The 21,497-nt window shown below is 38.5% G+C and overlaps 1 protein-coding gene across 1 annotated transcript in view; it reads left to right on the plus strand.

The window, feature by feature from the left end:
• Window positions 1-1,041: 1,041 nt before the first annotated feature.
• The window catches only part of ZNF827 (zinc finger protein 827), a gene marked incomplete at its 5' end in the record, with an annotated part of 36,158 nt that continues 15,702 nt past the window's right edge, over window positions 1,042-21,497 (plus strand). The window contains 3 exons of the mRNA XM_010164997.1: window positions 1,042-1,290; window positions 1,996-2,053; window positions 6,489-6,592. Of these exons, the coding sequence (XP_010163299.1) occupies window positions 1,042-1,290; window positions 1,996-2,053; window positions 6,489-6,592 (411 nt within the window). The remainder of the gene's footprint in view (window positions 1,291-1,995; window positions 2,054-6,488; window positions 6,593-21,497) is intronic.

Genomic DNA, 21,497 nt, shown 5'->3' on the forward strand with positions numbered 1-21,497 from the left:
ACACTTTTCATCTCCATCCCCTCCTTCCAATTTTTTAAATTCATCTTCTTTCTCTGAAACTAAATTTAGAGTAAATTCTATAGGTCTTCAACTTGTTTTTTTTTTCACAGCAGAAAGCCTGAATCAGAAGGGCTGTATAGATATTTGGCATGTGGTAGGCAAATTACCTTGAAACCTAGATTTTGAGATTTCAGAGCTTTTGTTCCAAAGAAAAAATTATCACTTACCTTGCAGCCAAACCAGAGCATTCAGCAACACCCAAGGAGTCTCAGGTGTAGAAAGTTAACTATAAATTGGCTTCTAGATTATGGTTTTGTTTGCTAGACCTAGGACACTGGATACTAAGGCAAGGAGGGAAGGACATAGGCTTATGGAAACTGGTCATTAAGATTATTGGATCTGTAATAAATTAGGGAATATCTATGCTTGTTACAAAATCAGACTTTAGACAAGCATGGGCCTCAGAATACTCCTCTCATCTTGAAAGCATATGCAGGTGTAACAAACTGGTTCTTCACATAGTTGTCTGGAATTTTCCATAAAAGAGAAAGAGAGCAGAGGAGGACCAGATGAGGTTTTCTCCTCCACCCTGGTCCCCATACCAGTACTCCTGATCATCTGTGCTGGTACTTCTGCTGGTAAAGAGTAATTTACAGATTGTAAGAGGTCTTCAGTGCCCACCTTTGGAAAGCTGCTGTTCAACTTTTCTTCATCAAATGAAGTTGCAACTTCATTTAATAAAGGAAAACAAAGCTTCACTAACTGGTGTGTGATCACCCAGTATTCATAGAAAGTGATATAACTCTCATATTTACAAATATGCAAATGGTTTCTGCTCTCTAGTTTGAAAAATTATTTTCAAGACATTGCTTCTATTTAGAAACCCCAGAAGAATACTGTAGCAGTCAGCTGCTTGCTTCCCTTACAATTTGCAACTACTATAACTTTGCAGTTGTCATTCCTGCTTTGAGTATTCTGAAAAATTGTAGCCTAATTAAATAATTGTGGCAAATTTTTATTTTTTTAAATACACATTTGCAGCTGACAGTTACAAGGAAACCCAGATGGTGAAGATAAAGGAAGAACCAATGGAAGTTGACATTCATGATTCACAGGCTTCAGTGTCACCCAGCCAGCCCAGCCAAAATGTTGGCTACAGCACTTTATTAGGGCGAGACATTAATGAACACATACAGAAGGCACCAGAAGGTCGAGTGCTCCCAGAAAGAAACCTATTCAGCCAAGATATATCAGTGAAGATGGCATCCGAGCTGCTCTTCCAGTTGTCAGGTAAAAGCAGTGGAAACAGTCGATAGTTGAGTTTAAAGAACAAAAAGAGATCGTGTGTAAGCATTACGGTGCCATGAAAGTGTGAGATTGCTAAGGCTGAAAAATAATAGGAGTTAGAGCTGTTCTACCCTCACATTTGGAATGCAAAAGCCTTGCCAAATGTCCCCTATACTTAGCATATGCTTTAGAGCACTGTGACAGTCAGGTCAGGTTCACAATATTTGAACTGAGTTGGAAAAGCCGGAGTTCAACTCCTGTATTTTTGAGAGCTAATTAAATAATTTGTGACAACTGGTTGATCCAGGCCTTTGAGTGTAGGGGAACCTATAGATGACAGTTACTGGCATAAGTGGCCAGTGGCTGCAGCATGCAGTGCTCCTGGGGCTGTGCTGTTCATTTCTCTCGACAAAGAAGTCGAACCTCAGCTATTAGATAAAGGCAATGATATCAGCACTGTGTTTAATGAATGCTTGTATTTGCACACTTTGCATGGAGCACTAACACTGAAATATAAAGCTGAAAAAATGTGTTGGGTGTTAGCTTAAATAAAGTCATCCCCATTCTCTAGTCATACTGCAACCATTTACCCTAAATTACTCTGGATTATGCTGTTATCAGAAAGCATTAAAATAGTTCTGCTGAATAAAACCTGATAAAGAGAATATGATATATGCTAATCACAAAAAAACATGTGTTCCTCTGCAGAAAAGGTGAGCAAAGAGCACAACCACAATAAAGATAACGCCATCAGAACTACAGCCAGGTAAGTGCAGTCCATGGTTATCTGCAAAGCTGTAGTGTAAATGGCTGTGCTTCATTTTGCCTTGTGCACTCAAATGTGTCTGTCTCCTGCAAATGTGACCTGATATTACAAGTGTAAGATATTTTCGTGAGTATTATAACCTATACCTGATCACACCTATAGATCTGATTGCTTAGAGTTTATGAGACAAAAGGTGTTTGGACCAAAATGACTGTTCTCCTCTGATCAAGTATTCACACATCATTTTAAGAATTATTTTTGCAATTTTTTTTCTACAAAAACTGAATCTTAAAAGAAACTGCAGAGTACATGCAGTGCTTGGGGGAAGAACAGGCTGACAACTGGATTTTAAGACATGTACTAATGTGAGAAGAGGTGATTTTGATTCAGTCTTCTGTCAGACTTGGATTTCTTTAATAAAATTTCACTTTAGTATTTCTATCATCTCAATGCCTTCTAGAGATGAATTTTTAAAAGCCAGACTGTAAGACAATGCTAATGAAACATTTGATAAAGATTACAGTCACATTAATAGAATAAATTCCTATTATCCAGGAATTAAAATCATGATCCAATTATAGCATGTGCTGTTAAAGAAATATGCACTTTACAGTATTGTCGCTGGGAACAAGCCCATGAGTTGTTTACATAAATGTGCGCAGCAAAGTAAGGTGTCCCTATGGGAAAATTCAAAGCTTTTATGTAATAAGTGGTAGCTAGAATTGGTAAACTTAGGAGCCCCTGGTGAGTAGGAGGCAAGAATTGGTGAGGGTACATTTATTTCCTACCTGAAAGTTCTCTCATCAGTGTGGATGGGTTGGAGACTGAGCATACTGAAGTGACGAAGAGTTTCTTCAAAGGTCCTTCTGTGCCTCTGAAACCCCTTCTACAGAAGTTCCCAGTATGTTCAGTGCCTGCTAACTAAGACAACTTTGTCCAGACAGAAATTGAAAAGCATTTCATTTTCAGTAAAAAAGATCTGTAAAATATGTTGTTCTTAAATTCCTAGGCCCATTCCATTCATTCATGATAACTGTAATAAATAAATAATTTGTTTTTAATAAACTGACCAGCTCAGTAATGTACATTAGGGACTTTTTGATGTTACAAGTTGAAAGATAATTAAATTGAGCTTTTAACTTCTGGCTACTGTGAATGCTTCCCATATTTGCTAGTTTGGGAGTTTGTGGGATATGCAGCCTGCAGAGCCTTCCTGTGGCTACTTAAAGATCATAAGTCTGAGAGATATATATGGAGATAAATGTACGTATTGTCCAGCTACTCATTAACCATCCAATGTGCATTGCAGGGAAGGGATGGCAAATAGTCAGTTGAAAATAGATTTCAGTGTCTCATGATGCTACCGGCAGGACTGGTGTGAGAATCCCGAGCTACTTTTGGAGCTATCAAAGATAATTCAAAGTGGAAAGGTTGAGGACAGTTCAAAGATAACCTCCCCTTCTTCTGGCTGCCAAGTTTTAAGAGGGTAGCACAGTTGGCTGTTGTCAAACTTGCAGTGAGTTTTACTGAGAAGTCCTTATAATGGCTGCTCTCCATCAGGGCATGAAATGCTGAGTGCCTGATTCAGCTCTTCTGAGTGCTTTTCTTCTCTTACCTATCAACAGAAGAAGATATGAATGAGAAGAGTTTCCTAAGGGGAAGTGAGTCAGTCTACTAAATCCTGCAAGTTCAAACAGATTGACTTGGAAGACATTGCCAAAAAACACCCACCCAAAACCAAACAAAGAGCTGAAAGTCTTTACTTGTAAGGGTATGATGTCTTCTCAAAAATAGAACGTGATGGAGCAGCTAGTGGACAGAGGCACTCAGACTGCATTAAGAAAACCCATGGTGTTGCAGTTTGGCTCACCAAACTACATTTGAAGTCACAACAGGCATTTGAATCACAATTGTTATGTGAAGTTTGCTGACAGCTTCAAAGAGCCAAGGTGAGGTCAGTATTGTCCACCAGTGAGTAGTTGGGGAGCAGAGAGATTCAGCTGTGTCATTGGTGAGAATCTTAGACCAACAAAGATCAGCAAGATAGGGTATGCAAAGGCTTTTTGCTGTCTTATTCCATATTAACATCTCTAACTGTCGCCTATCTGTTGCTGTTCCTCCTGTGAGTATTCCTGGACTTTGCGAGCATATACTTCCATATGATTTTGCTTAAGCAGCTGAAACTGGCAAGGATTCCTCTCAGTTCAATGGCTGAGTGAGATGGTAGAGCCTGCCATCTGTGATATGAAGACAGAAAGTGGAGAAGCAAATGATCTGGAAGTGAGTACGCCAGTGTAAGATGCCAAGATAAGTTCCTTTCACCTAGAGAACTGTGTAGCCATAAAACTGGAAAAGTGCAGCCAAAAAAAAAAAAAATCCTAAAGCTTAATCTTCAGAAGGGACTTTACGCAGTGATTGAGAACAATTTATGTAATTTCTTACTATGAAGCAGGAGCTCCTCCCTCCATACTTTGCACTGGGAGTTGGAGGACATATCTGCTGAAATAAAAATAATTATAGGGCCCACACTGAAGAGACTCAGCTGCCATTCTAGAGTAAGGCAGAAAAGAGGTATCCAAGGATGAGTGTGCAATTCACTGGAGACCGATGGCAGAGAGGGAAATCCTTGAGACACAACACGATGCAGTCTTCAACAGCAACCTCCTCATGATACATGGCCTAGACTGAAATAGATAAGCTCTGCATCATCCATTTTTCTTAGAACCAGCAATCAGCAAGGTCCCAGTGACTGAATCTAAGGCACAAGCAGGCAGTACAACATGGAAACCTGAGTGGATTACAAGATTTTGAAGAGTTATAACAGTAATAAAACTTTTTTTTATTTGGTGTTTTCCTTTCAAATCATTATTAAACCAGTGAGAGGAATGTTGCAGCAAATGATGCCATATTTTTATACAGTGTCAGTCTGTTTTATATTATGTCACCCCTGAGTGGGAGTGTGAGTCTTGGAAAAAGTTAAGTTTTGCACATGAGGGTTGGAGCTGTTTTGCTTTACCCTGATCACTTCTTCTCTTGAGAATTATGCATTGTTCAGCTCTCTGCATACACTGAACTGTTCAGGTTTGGAGCAGCTTCATGCCTTACCCTTCAGCACAAACTGATGTTGACTGTGCTTATAGTTATGTTCAAACTTTTGTAGAAATACCAAAATATCCCATTAACTGTCACATATGGAACAGCACAAAATGAATAATGTACAAAAAACTTAATGAGAAAGTAAATAACACCATTGCCAAAAGTGTTATATGATCAAGTTAACTAATTATCAACAAGTTTCCCAAAAAGTGCCATTCTTTAGATTGACACTTTCAGTATCTGGACTGGTAAGGTCAACTTGGTTGGTGATGCTGGCACGTACTTTCCTGGTCTGGGCTACCCGCTATGCAATGCTTTCTAAGACCTCATACTATGTTCTTTATCCTGAAAAAGTTCTTGGATTTTAATACTGAATAAGAACAGGCTGCAGAAATGAGCTGGCCTCCTGTCCTGCACCTATAAAACACCTACTCGACACCAGCCTCTTAGGGATTCTCACTATGAGGAAGATCAGAATTAATAGAATTCTCATTTTGCTCAGAAGAAACTAATAGTTTGCATGCAGATGGAATACGCTGCCTTAGAAAACAGTTTTCCAAGAAAGACTGTCCTTTTACATTTTGAATTTTTTTTATGTACCTCTTTCTGCTGTCTGTCTGTACTGTAGACAAGGAATTCTTGTTTCTGTTATGATCTTTGAGCAGAAAACAAAATACTTTGTCAAAAATGCCAATTCACTATTGAAATTTACTTTCTACTGCTTGTTAATTAAAACTAAAGCATGCAATGCTTTTTGGAGTCAAGTAGCTGATAATTTTTGTGCTTAATACTCTTTGCAAAGTAACCATTTAGTTAGCTTATACAAATTGTTTCCTGCTTTAAAAATCAAACTCATGGAGTTAATTTCATTCATGGAATGCTGTGTCAAAAGACAACTTTCAGCATCTTAACCTAAAATTTGAAAAGTTCTGTTTTAAAAATAATTACTATGTACCTCAGATTATTAAATAATATTATGTTCCACCTTCCTGATTGCCCTCTCCAGATATAACAGTAGAATGTAAATTTTTGAAGCATTAATTTCAAAGCCTTCCATATTGTATTGTGTATAGCAAATCTGAGATGTTGAAATTTAGTTAAAAGCCTTTTGGGAGGACTTCAGTTTTCACTCTGAGATGCAATTTTACCAAAGCATGCCTCTTCTCCACACCTTGCCTCACGATCTGCATCGCTTTCAGCATGAATTCCGTAAATGAAACAGGGCTTTTAACAAGATGGTATTTGTTATAATATTAAGACGTTAGGACCAAAAATAATATTTACTTCTTCCATTAACTGCTCTTTTGTTTACAAAAAGACATCTTATTTTTTCCTATAGCCCTTTCTTTTCTGAAGACACATTTAGACAATCACCGTTCACTTCCAACTCAAAAGATCTCCTGCCTAATGAAACTACTCTTCATGGAAGGACATCTGCACCAGGTCAGATACCTTTTTCTTTCATTACTTACAGCTAATATATCTTTTTAAAAATTTTCTTACTGTAAACTTGACCACCTGGCCAATGCTCTTAAAATGTATTTTGCTTTGTCAAAAGGAAACTACCTCTCCATCATAGTAAATGCTTATTATTAAGAAGAAAAAGAAAAAAGCTAAATATTGCTGAAGCATTTGTATTAATAGTCTTTAAACTACTCTTTCTGTGAATTGTACAACAGTCTATAACAGACTAAACCCATCAGTATTAACAGAGATGGGATATTTTTGTGTGTACATCTCCCATATTTAAAGGAACTTTACTTATGCTGGATTACTGTCTGCTTTTCTCCTGTTACTGGCCATGTCCATCTCCCTCTCTCAGAGTACAGGTGAAATGTTTGTAATAGATGTGTCAGAGTGACTGAGCTTGGCAATACAGTTTTTCTGCCTTTAACAGTAATTTAGAAAGATTTTGGAAGGATGTGGAGTTCTTCAAATGTATTGAAAGGCCTCAGTATCTGTGGATACATTCCTACTGATCTTCTGAACTAGTTGACAGGCATTTTATGTCCAGATGTAGCTTGGGTTATATTCTGCATTAAAATGGAATATAGAGGCACATAACAATGCTATTCAAGGTGGCACTGAACACATGCAAAAACTTGATACGTGCCTTTACTCTCCTGTTGCAAAATAACTCGTTTGCTAGTTCACTGCTATCTGTTCTTAAATTAATAGCTCTTGGGTTCTAAAGTTCAGTAATTACACAGCCAGCTGTAGAAGGGGTTATTCACCTTTTCTTAGCAATCAATAAAATTTTGGGCACGTTACGGCTAATTTTCATCTATAGACTGTCATTTAATTTACAACTTAACAGACCCTTCATTTTTTTTAATGCTTGAATAGTCATTTGACAGCTTGTGAAGTGGCAGATGAGGTTAAGAGCTAGATGTTGTCTAAGAGTAAATATGCATGGCAGGAAGAAGAAGAAAATTTGTAGCGTAAGGACGAGGGTCTTCAGGCTAGCCTCAGCTGCACTGTAGCCAGGAAATAGTGGATTTTGTAACTCCAGGTGAGGAGAACCAGATCAGGTGTGGTATTAAAATGTAAACCAGGTTAGCACTTGAATCCTGGCTTTTGACCTTGGCATAACATGGAATATTCATATACCCAGATGAAAGATGAGAACTCCTAGACCCCTCAGGCAGTGCTCGGTACTCAGAGGACATGGCCTCTAGCAGCGATACTCTTACATCATACCAAGATGAATGTGTAAGAATGTTAATTCTCTGTAAGACTTCATCTTAAGTGAGACCACTAAAACTGCGGATGGGTTTTGGTGACAGGTATAATCTTTTGCTTAAAAGATGTAAAGTATCTAGTTGGTTAGGACATCCTGGAGTGTTAGAATGGCTTCTGAGGCACTGGGGTTTTTGTGTTTGTGCTGCCCCATATTCTGCCTTATGGAATAGAAGTATTACCTTGATAAGTCTGTGTATTATAGTACATATTGCTCTGTGATTATAAGACTCTGATATGTAATAGCAGCACGTATACTGAAAATCGTAAATGCCAGTTTCTGCTTCATTTTTATTTTTGTAACAATCCTATGATTCTGAATATGTTGATTTTTCTCAGCTTTATAATAAATTCTTGGACCTGAAGTGCAACTTCACAGTAGCACCAGGAATGTTATTTAAATTTTTAATCAATTACAAATGTGATATTCATGTAAAAGAACAGCAGAATACCCACAGTTAGAGTTCCTGCTAGTTTCAGCCTTGGAAGAACAAATAGTCTATGTGGTATTATCGATAGCTCAGAAGAAACTTTATCCCTGCAGAGAGTAGCATAAAGGAACAGTAACAAACCATTGTAAAGGCCAACAGGATGTAATAGAAAATGCTGTGGAAATGTGTATATGGTGTCCCATGGATAAATGGTATGTACCCCTTCACTTGAGATTTGTTTTAGGTTGCTTCATCCCTGAAATAGGACAAGTAGAAAAGAACAGCATAAGAAAATGACAGAGAATTCCCAGTCCAGTGTCACCTTCAAGTCATCAACTAAAATCCAAGCAGATAAACTGCTAATGGCCAAGAGTGGGAAAAGTGACAGGAACATAGGAAAGTAAGATATCTCATGTCAAATTCAATTCTTTTCTATAGTAGTTAGCAGCATCATGTAATCTCATTCATTATTAAGATCCATCTTAAATCTGTTGTTCTTTTTATTGGTACTGTTTCAGAAGCTCACCCCTTTGAAGGGGTGAAACCACTCTCTTTTCAGCCCAAATTTATTCACAGCAAGCTCTACTTTTGTTGTTTCACCAATGTTGTCCTTCAACTTTGGTAATTCTTCTCCCTTGTGATGTTCACCATCTGACATGCCATCTTACATCCCCCTAATCCTGTCTTCATTTTGGAAAAGTAAGCCAGCTATTATCTTTTAGTCTCTTTTAGTATGATAGGGTTTCCATTTCCTGACCAACATCATAGCCTTTTTCTGCCTCTGTTTAGGGAAATTAATTTCTGCAAATATTAGTAGTCAGAACTATATATGCTATTTTGCAGGAGGTCTTACCAATGACTTTTTCAGTGGCATGCAAACTTGTATACATATATTGGGAATGCCTCTCCTGATTAATCACAGTCTTTGTAACTGCAACATGCTGATGACTCTCAGTTCATTTGCTAATCAAATAGCAACATGTTTTTCTTTTCCTTTCCAATTTCAGATGATTATTTCAGCATGCAATTCTTGTTCCTACTTTCTGAGCATATGACCTTGTAATTTGAATTGTTTCACTTGTTACTCTAGCTCTCAAATTTATTTCTTTAATACTCTGAAATTTCTGCATATTGATGATATTGCTTTTGTTAAAACAATGCTGGGGACTTTTGTGTTGAAGCTGTTAAAGAGGATTTTTAAGTATGGTTGGTCCAAAGTTCAGTCTTTGAGACTTCAGCTTAATGGCCTCCTCAGCACAAACCACTTCTTTTCATAGCCAGATTATAAGAAAATTGCAAGATCAGGTATTTAAGAGGAAGAGCACTCTTTGTAGGGCACTAAGTATGTAAGATCTCCAAGGAGTATGAAATAATTAAGAAAGATGTTTTAACAGATATGTGAGAGCAATGCACTGATCAGGGCATTTACTGGAGAAAAAAAACCACCCTAAATAAATAATGAGATGGCAATGGATTTGGCCTGAAATAAAGGTGAAGTAATCCTGATCAGCAGCAGTATCACAGGCAGCATAAGTGATTCTCATGCAGTGTCTTTTAAGTCTGGTACCCAAAGAAATTACAATGAAATCTCCAACAGCTTTCAGAAGGGGACTCAACAGCCCCACAGAAGTCTCTGATAATCTGTGGAGAATTCTTAATATTCTGAGAAGGGAAGAAAGCAGTTTCCTATAGTATGTAATTCAAAAGTATTGGATAGATTTGAGAAACTACATCCCTTCCTTTTAAGATATTTTATACATTAATAACCATACAAAGTTAGTTCTAGTTACATTACACATTTCTGCATTACTATTACTGTTAAAATAAGCTAATTTTTACTCAAAAATGGAAATAAAAGAAAATAGTATTGATGTCCACATCAATCAAACACGCTGCTCAAAAATTACCATAGTATCAAAGTCATATCTGATACAAAGTCATATCCAAAACAATTCAATAATTTCAGCTTTCCCCTGTAGGAATAGCCAAATGACCTTTTTTGGCCTAGCAAAAGGCAGAGAGAAGAAATGAAAATTTTCTTTTCAAATAGTCACTTTAAAAGGGCATTTTTATCTCCTTTTGACAGTATAGAGTTTAGTTTTATGTCATACTATATAGTTCAGTTCAGATCACTAGATAAATTAAAAACTTGATCTTATGCTGGTGTTCCTGACCCTTGGCCAATCTTTAATGTGTTTTAATAGTTTTCCACTATCTCAGTGACTCATTCTGTAAATCAAAACTGCCTTCATGAAATCCAGATGAGTGATATTCACTATTCCTTTTCCTGGCAGTTCATTAATATTGGTGAAGACTTATTGGGGAGTATTTTTTTTTCCACGTATATCTGTGTGTAGTATAATATGATTTCAATATTTTCTCTCCTATTCACCAAGGACCTGGTATTCTCCTTCATTTGCATTGACAGGGCCAAATATTGAAACAATCTCATCCATAGAGGATTAAATTTTTTTTAAAAAATCCATCTTTTTGTGGAAATTTACTACTTCTTGCAAAACTGTAGCTTTGATTGTGATAATTGAATTTCACATGGCTAAATTAGACTTTTGGAACTGGACGATGTAAGTTTGGGGGAGTTGTAGTCCATTAATAGCCCTGGCTTTTTAAATTTTGTTCGTTAGTGACAGAGTTAAATTTATTGGTGTTATCTATTTCAATGAAATAATGCCAATAAAGCTTCTGTCCTCGGGTACCATTTTGAAAATGCATCAGAACCTCTTCTGTCACGGTGTCTCCCCATTCTTTACTGACCTGTAAGATGACAGATAGGCCATGCTTCTTCTTCAGAAATATCCAGAAGACAATACTGAATCAGCAGCATGATACTTAGTTCAGTAGAAAATTGGAAACACAGTGCAAAAATTTTGCATTGTGGTACTGTCAGTTGTATTTTTATTGATGATGTAATTAGTGGCATTATCCCATATTTATATTTATTGAACTAAAGTAATATTTATAAAAAAAGATTCCCACGTGTTTGGAACTACAGGAATATTCAGGAGATGTACACGTTTCTTCTATTACTGTTCGTACTCACACCCTCCTTCTACTTCTTCTCTCTAAAATAGTAATTCCACTCTAACTTTAATAAATTTAAAGGGGAAAATCTGCCTGCTCCCTGGACCTCACCAGGGAATGCTGTACATTCTCCAGCACAGCAGCACTAGCATTTGTGTGGCCACACTGTAAGCCAGATCTTAACTGTAAGTAAATGAACTAATCTTTTTTTTCTCATAGTTTGTGGGAATGCTGGGCCGTGAGCAGGGTGAAGGCAAGGCCACATCTTTCAGCCCAGTGAAATTTCAGCATTTGTGTGAGATTACGTGGCTGTAACCACACTTAATCTTGTTTACCTTCTTCTGTGGCTGTAGTTGAAAAGTACCTCCTGAGTTAGAGTTTTATCTTGAACAAGATATATAATCAAGCTGTTCATGTTGCACAGATAGCACGTTCTTTAGTATGAAGTATTTTGCATGTGTCTTCCTTCCTAATCCCTTTTTAAAGACACTATACGGTCAATATATCTCTTGATGTAATTTTGTGTGGCTTAAAGCATCTAGAAAGTAGACACTAAGAGCTCTTTTGGTCCAACCTGCAGATGTACTCATTCATATATACTATTTTCCGGCAGTATTTGTGCATGATTCTGGTCTCCTGTGCTCTGCAGCAAACTGAACTTCTGCAACCATCTGCAGCAACCAGCTCTGAATTTTGAGTCATCACTAGGTTAGTTAAGAAATTAAATTGAAAATGAGGTTAGAGTGAATCCAACTATAGTTCCTGTTTCTTCACAAGTTGCCAGTGACAGTTTTCCTTCTTGGTCTCTTTTAGCCTGCTTGCCAGACTTCCTACTTTGAACTTATCTCACATTGTCACTGAGACCACTGTGTAACTCACTGCGGAAATGAAGGGACACCTTGAGGGTTTGATTTCTGTGTAGGGGACTATTGGCACTTCTGTCGCCCTGGAAAATGGCCTCAGGCCTTAGAGAACTGTGAAACCCACGAGCCCTGAGGATTTCTACTGAAGTGATCAGGGATGAAATGTTGGTTTTTAAATTGCCCTTGTATAGCTTCCCAGCTATCTACCCATGGAGTTAATTAGAACAATTCACATTTCTTATGGTTGTTGTTTGCTTATATCTGCCAAAAAGCTCCTAACTGCATTGTGGATAATCCTCTGTTGACTTTAGGAAGGCTTGCTTCACAGTCCTAAATGCTCAAATTTGTAAAGGAAAGCTGGGGGTTAAGAGCACAATTACAAGCAATTGATTCTGGGTTCATTTAGGACAGCAGAACCTGTGGATTGTTATTTTTGAGAGAATCACAGAATGGTTGAGGTAGGAAGTCTAGTTCCATCCTTTTCCTCAGAGCAGAGTCAGCTTGTTCCTCAAGACTGTGTCCAGTCAGGTTCTGAAGATCTCCAGGGGTGGAGACTGGACACTCTCTGGGCAAATTCTGGGCAACCTGTGACAGTGTTTGACCACGCTACGCTCACAGTAAAAAAAACCTGTTATGTTTAAATGGAATTCTTTGTGTTTTCATTTGCGCCTTTGTCTCCTTTCCACTGAGAAGAGCCTGGCTTCATCTTCTTATACCCACCCCCCCTCAGGAACTTCTATGGATTGGAAAGATCCCACCAGGCCTTCCCTTCTCCAGGCTGCACTGTTCCAGCTCTCTCAGGCTCTCCTTGCATGACAGATGCTCCAATCCCTTAATCATATTTGCTGGACTTCAGACTGCTTTGAAAGTCTAAAAGTATATTTCAAGATCCTGGCAGCAGTTTCTCTCCGTGTGATGGAACAGCAATTTTTATTGCCAGTATAGTTGCAGAGGGAGTGCACATGCATGTGAATTGACTTATATAGTGCATTTCCCCCCCTGCTTTATTTCATTATTAGTGCTTATGGTCATTTTATTTGCTTTCAGTTTTGGTCTGAGTTATGAGCTCTGCCCACCCAGGACATTAGATAGCTCCTTAAGTTTCTTGATGATGAGAGTGCCTGACCTCTACTGGCTTCCTGGAAGGGTGGAAAAGTGTAGAGTGGCACTTAATTTCACTACGTGAGGCGTGTTCCATCAGGCACTTGGTCCTGTTGTTCATTTCTGTCTCAGTATTTCTGTGAAATGTGTTTGTTGAAAGCGGTGCTGGAGGTGGATGCCACACTGCTGTCATCGCTGCTGGCAGAACACAATGGTAGGTACTCACTAAGCCTTGCAAAGTCTGGTTCTCTCAGTCCTCAAAAGCACCCATTTAATTTTATTCCTCTTTCAGTATCTGTCTGGGTTAAGATTCAACCACATACTCTTCTTTTTGTGTATGCGCATGCATGTGTGTGCATGTGCATGTTTGTGTAAAAATCCATGCAGATGCATGGAAAAGAATGCTGGAGAGAACCCTCTGACAAATCCAACCTGTATGACAGCTTCACAGATGGTAGGAAAAGTTTTGTGAGAGAGGCAGATTGATTTGAGTAACTGACTTTAGTTCCTTATCTCCAACATGCATTTTACTTTCATTCTTCAGACAAAAAGAATGTCTTTCAGGTACACATTGACTGGTGTACACTCTCCATCCTTGCACTCTCTAGAAGGCTAGGGACTGTCAGCCATCGTGGTTGCTCTCCCAAGTCTGATAGCAAGAGACAGATAGCTGGCAAGTTGTGGAAAGTGATTCTAGGAAGGTGAGAGAGTTGGACTGCCGCAGAAGTGGGCTGTGCTTGGCATAGCTCTCCAAAGCAAGACAGATTTTGCAGAATTTGTCCAACATAATTCAGTGCTAAACTATGTGACTGGTTCTGGCTCCAGCATGTTTTTCATCTATCACATCCTGTCTTCAGATTCCTATGATGGTCTGACTGGGTGCAGCTGCCTTTTGCTATGCACCCAGCTGTCTTGACAATTGTTTTGCACTACAGTCATCAAGCACAGGGTTCCAAATTTCTGGTTCATTTATTGGGATCCTAACCAACGTGGCTGCAACCGATTACAGCATTACCTTTCCCTTGCAGCTTTTTCTGGGTCTGCTGCCAAAAAGGTTTGCATCTAGTGCATGCGTGTTGCAGATCTGTGATACGGTAATAGTGACCGTGTCCTGAGCAGCCACACAGTCTTCATAACTAAACAAAGTCCCTTTCAGAACTGAAAATATTATTATGTGAACAGATCATTTCAAATCAGCAAATGGCCTCTTGCTCAAACACGCACAGTGCGTTCTTTGGCTAAAATAGGACAAGTGAAGTGTGCAGCATGTGCGTAGTTGTACATGTTTTATTTTTTCTCAACAATCAGTATTTATTGGCCATTCTCACAGCAACTAAGGGGAATGTGATCAGAACCTTCTGAGGAACACATGAAAGTCCTGGTGAATTGGCTAGTCCCTTTCTCAATACACACAGGCTAAATAGCAGGACTTTGCATGAATTATTATGGGCATACAGAGTTCACTTCCTTGTGAAGTCACAGCACTAATTATTTTGCCAATTATTTACAGGACCTTCAAGATGACAGGTGTTAAATAAAAGAGACAAACAGAAAGATACACATTCAGGTCCATGTCTAATGGCTGTCTCGAAAGGCACCTGACATCTATCTGAAAATTTGTGATCCTTGTTTCATTACAGATTGCCTTTATACAGGGTAATTGTTTTTCCCTCTAATACTGTGCAGTCTTCTCATACAGGCAAGTGTATTTGGTTTCATTTCATTTCCCTTTTATTTTTGTTCCTCCTAAAGCAGGATCAACCTCATGGTAAAGGAGAGAAGAATAAAGTAATTTTCCTCAAAACAAATACCTTCTGGTTTCGTTCAGAATAAACCCAAACTAGACCCCATTAATTAAACCCAGCAAACCAAAAGCTGTTAAGAAATATCACCATAAGCAAATCCAAAGCAAAATGGCCAAAGGTAACTGTTTCATCCCACATGGAAAAATAAAATTTAGCAATTGGGGTTTTTACCCTTTCAAAGAGGGCTGGTTTTGGCATCTCTTGAAGTATTTTGATATGTTTTCTGAGTCTCTAATAGTTATTCAACAGCAAGTGATTTTCTAAAATAGTAAAATAATTGTCGCTAACAATATTTTTAAATAAATATGTAACACAAGTCGAGGTCAAATTTGACAAGGGCTTCCCAAGCAGCTACATTCATCCAAAGTACAAAATGAGAAATGTGGGGTTTTGTCTACCTTGTCTTCTGCTCACACGTGAATTCAGGACAACAAAAGGCTGTCCAGCAAGTTCTTGGGACCTGTGTTTTGACACAGGTGACAGAGGGCAACTTGGTGAAGAATGACCATGAAGTGACAGAATGTGGTTTTGGGGAAAGGAAGAAGGGAAAACAGCAAAATAAGAGCAGTTGTCTTCAGGAAGGACAACTGTAACCAACTTGGAGATTTGTACGTAAAGAAGCCTCACAACAGTTGTTGCCAGGTCCTTAAAGAAACTTGACCTCCTGTGTTGAATGAGGCTTTTGGCATTGCCTCCCACAACATATTCATAGTAAACAGGGAAACCGAGAGTAGGTACAACTATAATTAAGTGGTTAATTGTAGCTGTCAAACCCCGGGGACTACGTGTGGTTCTGCAAGGGTCTATGTTTGCTCTGGCATTAATCAGTCCTTTTATTAATGTTATGGATGATGGAAGAGAAAGCATGTTTATTAAATGTCCTGGTGACACTATGCGTGGAGGTGCCATAAGCACTTAAGAGGACATGTTTAGAGTTCAGTGTTATCTTGAGGACCTGAAGAAATAGTCTAGAAAATAGTAGCCAGTTCAGTGAGGACAAAATTCTATGCCTCAGGGAATGAGGAGTGCCACAAAGAAAGGGGAGGGGTGAATGCCCAGGCAGTGCAACTTCAGGGAGGGATCTGGATCAGTCTTGGTTGGATGCTGTATGTAGAGCTGACATTGTACACATTGCAGAAAGGGCAAACATCTGGCTGAGATGTTGTCTGTAATTCTGCTCTACAGCTGGGGTTCTGAATTCAGTTTTGGGCTCTGTAATCCAAGAACAATGTGGAGGACAGCAGTGGTCAGAGGTTTAGAAAACATGAGCTGTGCGTAAAGGTTGAAGAATTTGTGTTAATTTAGTCTGGAGAAGAGGGGAGACATGATAATGGTATTCAAATATGTAAAATGACAGCTTTGAGAGAAAAAGAATAATTCTTGCCTGTGTTCATGTGAACAGAATAAGGAATAACAGGCTTAAATGACAGCAGAGAAGATTTAAGTTAAACACCAAGTAAAACTTTCTAAGTAGTGTGGTGGTTTTGCACTGACACAACTGTCACAGGAGGCTGTGGAACCTCTGTCATGGAAGGGGAAGGTAAAAAATAAGTTAGACAAGCACCTCTTGGGACTGTCGGGTATGTTTAGTGTCTAGCTGGTGTGCCTCTGGTTGAGGGAGAGACAAGGTGGCCTCCTGAGGTCCCTTCCAGCTCTAATTCTGTGATATAAATTCAGTAGCAAAGCTACAATGGTGATTAAATAACCTCTTGAAAGAGACTTGATAGATGAGGCTTTTGGTTTATAAATACTCAGTATTCTGTGTTTTAGACTCTAGCTGTTGTCTTCTATTATATTTATCTACCTAAGAGTAAATTAAATGCAAAGTTCATCAGGCTATTCAGACAGCTATATATAAACAAAAAAAGACCATTGTTTAAAACTAATCTAAGCAAAGCTGAGTTTTCTTCTACAGCATGATTTCAGTCAGGGTACAAATTGGCCTTACTCTGGTTGCTGGGTGTTGAGTTCGGGGCAGTTGTGGTGCTGACTAGCACCCTGCAAATGCAGCTCGAGCAGAGGGCAGATGGGAGAGTAGTGCAGAAGGAAGGAGAGGATGGTTTGTAGGTAGGTGCATGTAGCTGAGATGAGAGAGAGAGCAAGGAGAGAGGTAAATCTCTTAAAGGAGTGAGTTAAGGGCTTCAAGGAAATGGCAGATTCACTGCTCATTACTTGGGGAATCTGCAATAAAAGCAGTAAGAATGATTTCTTTTACAGCAGCAAAGTACTGTGAAGGGTGGTGTCTTCCCTGGCAGCTTGCTGAAACATTAAAAGGTGGATCTAGCCTAGATGTGTTACAAATTTCTCTCTATGAAAGAAAAGCCCCTGTTTCAGGTGGACTTGCAAGTACTGGCAAAAAGAAAAGAAAAAAAAAGGAAAATTTGTATATACACCATAATGGTCTTAAGTGTGCACAAATGTCTGAGTGATTTTTTAAAAGGGTTTCTTAGGAAGTGCGTGTAAGCAGAATTGTAGGAAATAAATTAAAAGGGTAGAAACCTATTTGCATTATGGAAATTAATTAATTGTGCTTTAAAAATAACAACAGGAGCAAATTATGCTTTCTTAAGTTCATATGAACTCAACGTTGTAGCACCCAAAAGAACCACTACAAGCAGTGTAAAGGGTTGAGTTAAAAGTGAGGGCCACCTGCTTGGGGAGTGAGTTAGAGAGAGCTTATGTAACTTCATTATGGCGCACCTTACAGTTATCATTAAGGTATTTTCAGGAGGCTATTCTAGCATTATATTGAAATAAAATATATTGTGCAAAGATAACAGAGAAAATTATCAGGTTTTTCTCTGACAACAGATGCAGAATTTAACTTTTATTTACAATAGCTATTATTTCCAAACAAGCAAAAAAAGTAAAGTTATGATGATGGAGCTCCTTGCTACTGAAAGGACTGATTGTTCTCTTGGCCACCAATTATCAGGTAAGCTTTTAAAAACATTTTCGGGGTCGCAGATTTGTTGGTGCTTCCTATCCCTTTCTTGCAATGTCTCAACTCCCTCAGTGAAAAATGTAAACCAGTTTCCATCTGGGCTATTTTGCATTACTTCATATACAGCCATGAAACCAAATGGACCTTCTTCACTGTGATAACTGTGAAGGATTGTGGAACTCCTGGAGCCTGTGCAGTGGGCTACAAGCACTCTTCCATGACTACTTCTTTTTGCATATGTCAGGAATTTTATATTGTTCTATTTTTTTTTCTTATTGTACAAGTCATAGTCTGTGTTGTAAAAATAAGTTTCAAGAAATGACTGAAATGATTGCAGCTTTAGGGTTCCTTAAAAATCTGCAACTCCAGCCATCTTGCACAGAGTTTACATAGGCTGATTTAAGTTTTGAACTGGAGATTTTCTCTCTTCTTGGTTGTTTCTTATGTTTTGAGCCTAATACAGACAACAAAAGCAAACGGCAAAGCTTTATAATGCAGATGAAGGTTATCATAAGCCTCACTGTTTACTCAGAAGTCTTCTGTTGTATAAGTGAAGTTAAAATAGTGTTAGTTTTGACACAAAGGTAGAAGGTGGGGAGTGGTCTTGTGTTTTGAAGTCAGTGTGTCCCTACCTTGTCTTTGCCCTGACTCAGGTTCTGTTTTTCTCACCCTGCTTCTAACGGTCCATTTTTGAGTGACAGGCTCAGTCTTAGCAGTGAAGTGGGCTTCAATGTTTTCCCATGTTCCTCTATGGAGGCATCTTTAAAGTTCATCTTTTTTTTAAATTATTATTATTTTTACAAACCTCAACATCTTTATCACTTCTCAGTGACCTTTTCAAGTGTTGTTGCCTATCATTGTGCATTTGGAATACTTCCGGGCACAATGTGAATGTTTCTTTTTGTGGATGATGCAAGCTCTTTATTGAAATATTTCCAGCATTCATGGTTGATATTTTTAGAAAGAGCAACTTAAGCACCATGCTACTGAGACATAAAATTGCTTGGGTTCTATTTTCTTCCATATCAAGGATTTTAAATTATCATAACATTACTGCTTTTTTACCATACTCCATAGCAATGTTAGACATTTGCAAAAGCATTTGAGAAAAAAAATAACATCATTAGTTGGTAAAGTTTTTTTATTTAGCAAGGAGACCTTCTCTGCTTCCTCTGTGCAGTTGTTCTGTGATTCAGACTGTCTGATTACATGCAGTTTTTCAGGACTTATGAAACAAAAAGTATGTGTCCCCCCTCACAAGTGGAGCTAGTGTTCTTTTAGTTGAGCAATGATTTTGTGGGGGTTTTTTTATTTATTATTAGAGTATTATTAAATCCCTCCAAATAACTTCTCATACCTGATGCTTGTTGTGACTGAGAGCACATACACCTTTCCTTTTTTTTATCCTTTGAACATGCTAGCTTGGGCACTGGGTTCTGCTGCCCAGGCTAGATGGCTCCCAGGCTGGTGCAAGCTCACCTTTGGCCAAGCTACAACACACACAAGGGGACTTGGGTTTCGCTGAACTGGTATTTCGCCCCTGAGCTGGTATTAGAGGGGACAGCACTGACTGCTTTTAATAGGTACAAAGGGGTCAGGCAAACCAGCTTGCAATTTCAGCTGGAGCTTAAGTTTAAAATAATTCTTACTTCTTTTTATTTTTGTAGGAAATATAGATTTTTTTTTTTATGCCAGAAAAGCAGTTGCTTATCTCTGCCTAATAGTGGATGAGTCTGCTCACAGTAAAAGATACAGCCTAAAATAAGACCAGACAGGTTGCAGTGATGCTGGCGGTGACAAATGAAGACTGTGGGACCACTCAGGATCGCAGATACCTTAGATAAGTCTCAAGACCTATCTTACTCAGGAACTACAGTATCTGGAAGGATTCCACTGTTTATTTTAACTGACTTACTAGAAATAAGAATTCTGGTGCTACAAATAAAACCTTTGTGAAGGTAAGTTGGGAAGGGAGTAAGATATATAGTATTTGGAGCACTGCAATTTCATATAGTCAATATATTTTTGAGCTTGCGAGCCTTTCCCAGGCTTTTGGCAAACAAGCTTGCAGCAGAGCCTTAATTACATATTTCATAAAAGGAGTTCTCAAATTTTAAATACAGTGTGCTTGCCAAAGGTGATAGATGAACATGTAAGTGGAAGACTCCAAAGCAATAAAATGCATCTTTGATGATGGGGATGCTGCAGAAAGTAGGAAGACATTATAATAACATAGATGAATGAGGACAGAAGGAAAGAAAATTTCTTTCACAAAATAAATTTTTTTAAAACAGTGTTTGCACGATTGCCTGACCTGAATTCCTTGTTTCTGAATAAATAATTTCTTGAACTTTTTGTCTTTTAGACATAACAAAATAGAAATAACCTTACAAATGGAACAAGCTTTCATGACAGTCATATAGAGCTGCATACAGAGTATTTACCTCTTGGGTAAACATGAGGTACTTGAAAGATGGAAAAGGACAGGCTAGCAGCAATCCACTTCAGACCAGTAGTAATCAAAAGTTATCTGATGACTGTTCAATGTCCTAAGTCTTTCAAAGAGAAGTAGGGTGCCTTGCTGTGGGACATCTGCATTACTGGTAGTGTTCGTCCTCTTGCCATGAGCTCACAGAAACCTGGTTACCTTGTCCAGCACTGTTTCTTGACCACTTTATTCATTTTCTGGTTTGGTCAAATTCTCTGGTTTGGTCAAGCTCTCATGGGAGCTTCCTTCTGCATCTCATATTCTTCACATCAAGTTCTATCCCTGGAGTATGAGGAGGGAGGTACTGCACACTTCCTTTCCCCTTTTTCTGTATCAGCTATCATCTACCTTTTCCCAGTTCACCTCCTGTTCTGAGTTTGGCCATCTCTCCATATTAGCTCTCAGCCTCACCCTAGGTGGCCATTCTGTCACCAGATGCTCCTCTAGATATCTAACTTGTTCTCTTCATCACATTTGATATGAAAGAAGGATTGATTGAAAATGGTCTAACCACCACTCTCTATTTTCTTCCTTCACGGGATTTCTATTAATTTCATTTTCCAAATTACTTACCTGATTCCTTCTTGACCATCTGTGTGGTGTCAAACTGTCTGAATAACTCAAAGTATAAATACAACATACATTTCCAGAAGAATGGAGAGAGAATAAATTTTTACCTTCCTTGTTAAGACTCATCAGCACCTCTCACTTCCACTTCTTTAAGGAATACTTATTGCAAAGGACAATCTATTTAATTTCTATCTGTAGGATTCCAGGTGACAATAAGGATCTGCCCTTGTTGTTTCCGAGGTCTGTGGAGATGTGAAGATGAAACAGAGAAGTGGCTGTTTGAGTTATAGGATGTGAGAGCAGACAGTAAACCAGCAAAGTTATAAATATGAATTTGACTTCTTTGAATGACACTTCAGCATACTTTC

The sequence above is a fragment of the Antrostomus carolinensis genome, unplaced genomic scaffold (genome assembly GCF_000700745.2).
Source record: "Antrostomus carolinensis isolate BGI_N321 unplaced genomic scaffold, ASM70074v2 scaffold17493, whole genome shotgun sequence".
NCBI classification, from domain to species: Eukaryota; Metazoa; Chordata; class Aves; order Caprimulgiformes; family Caprimulgidae; genus Antrostomus; species Antrostomus carolinensis.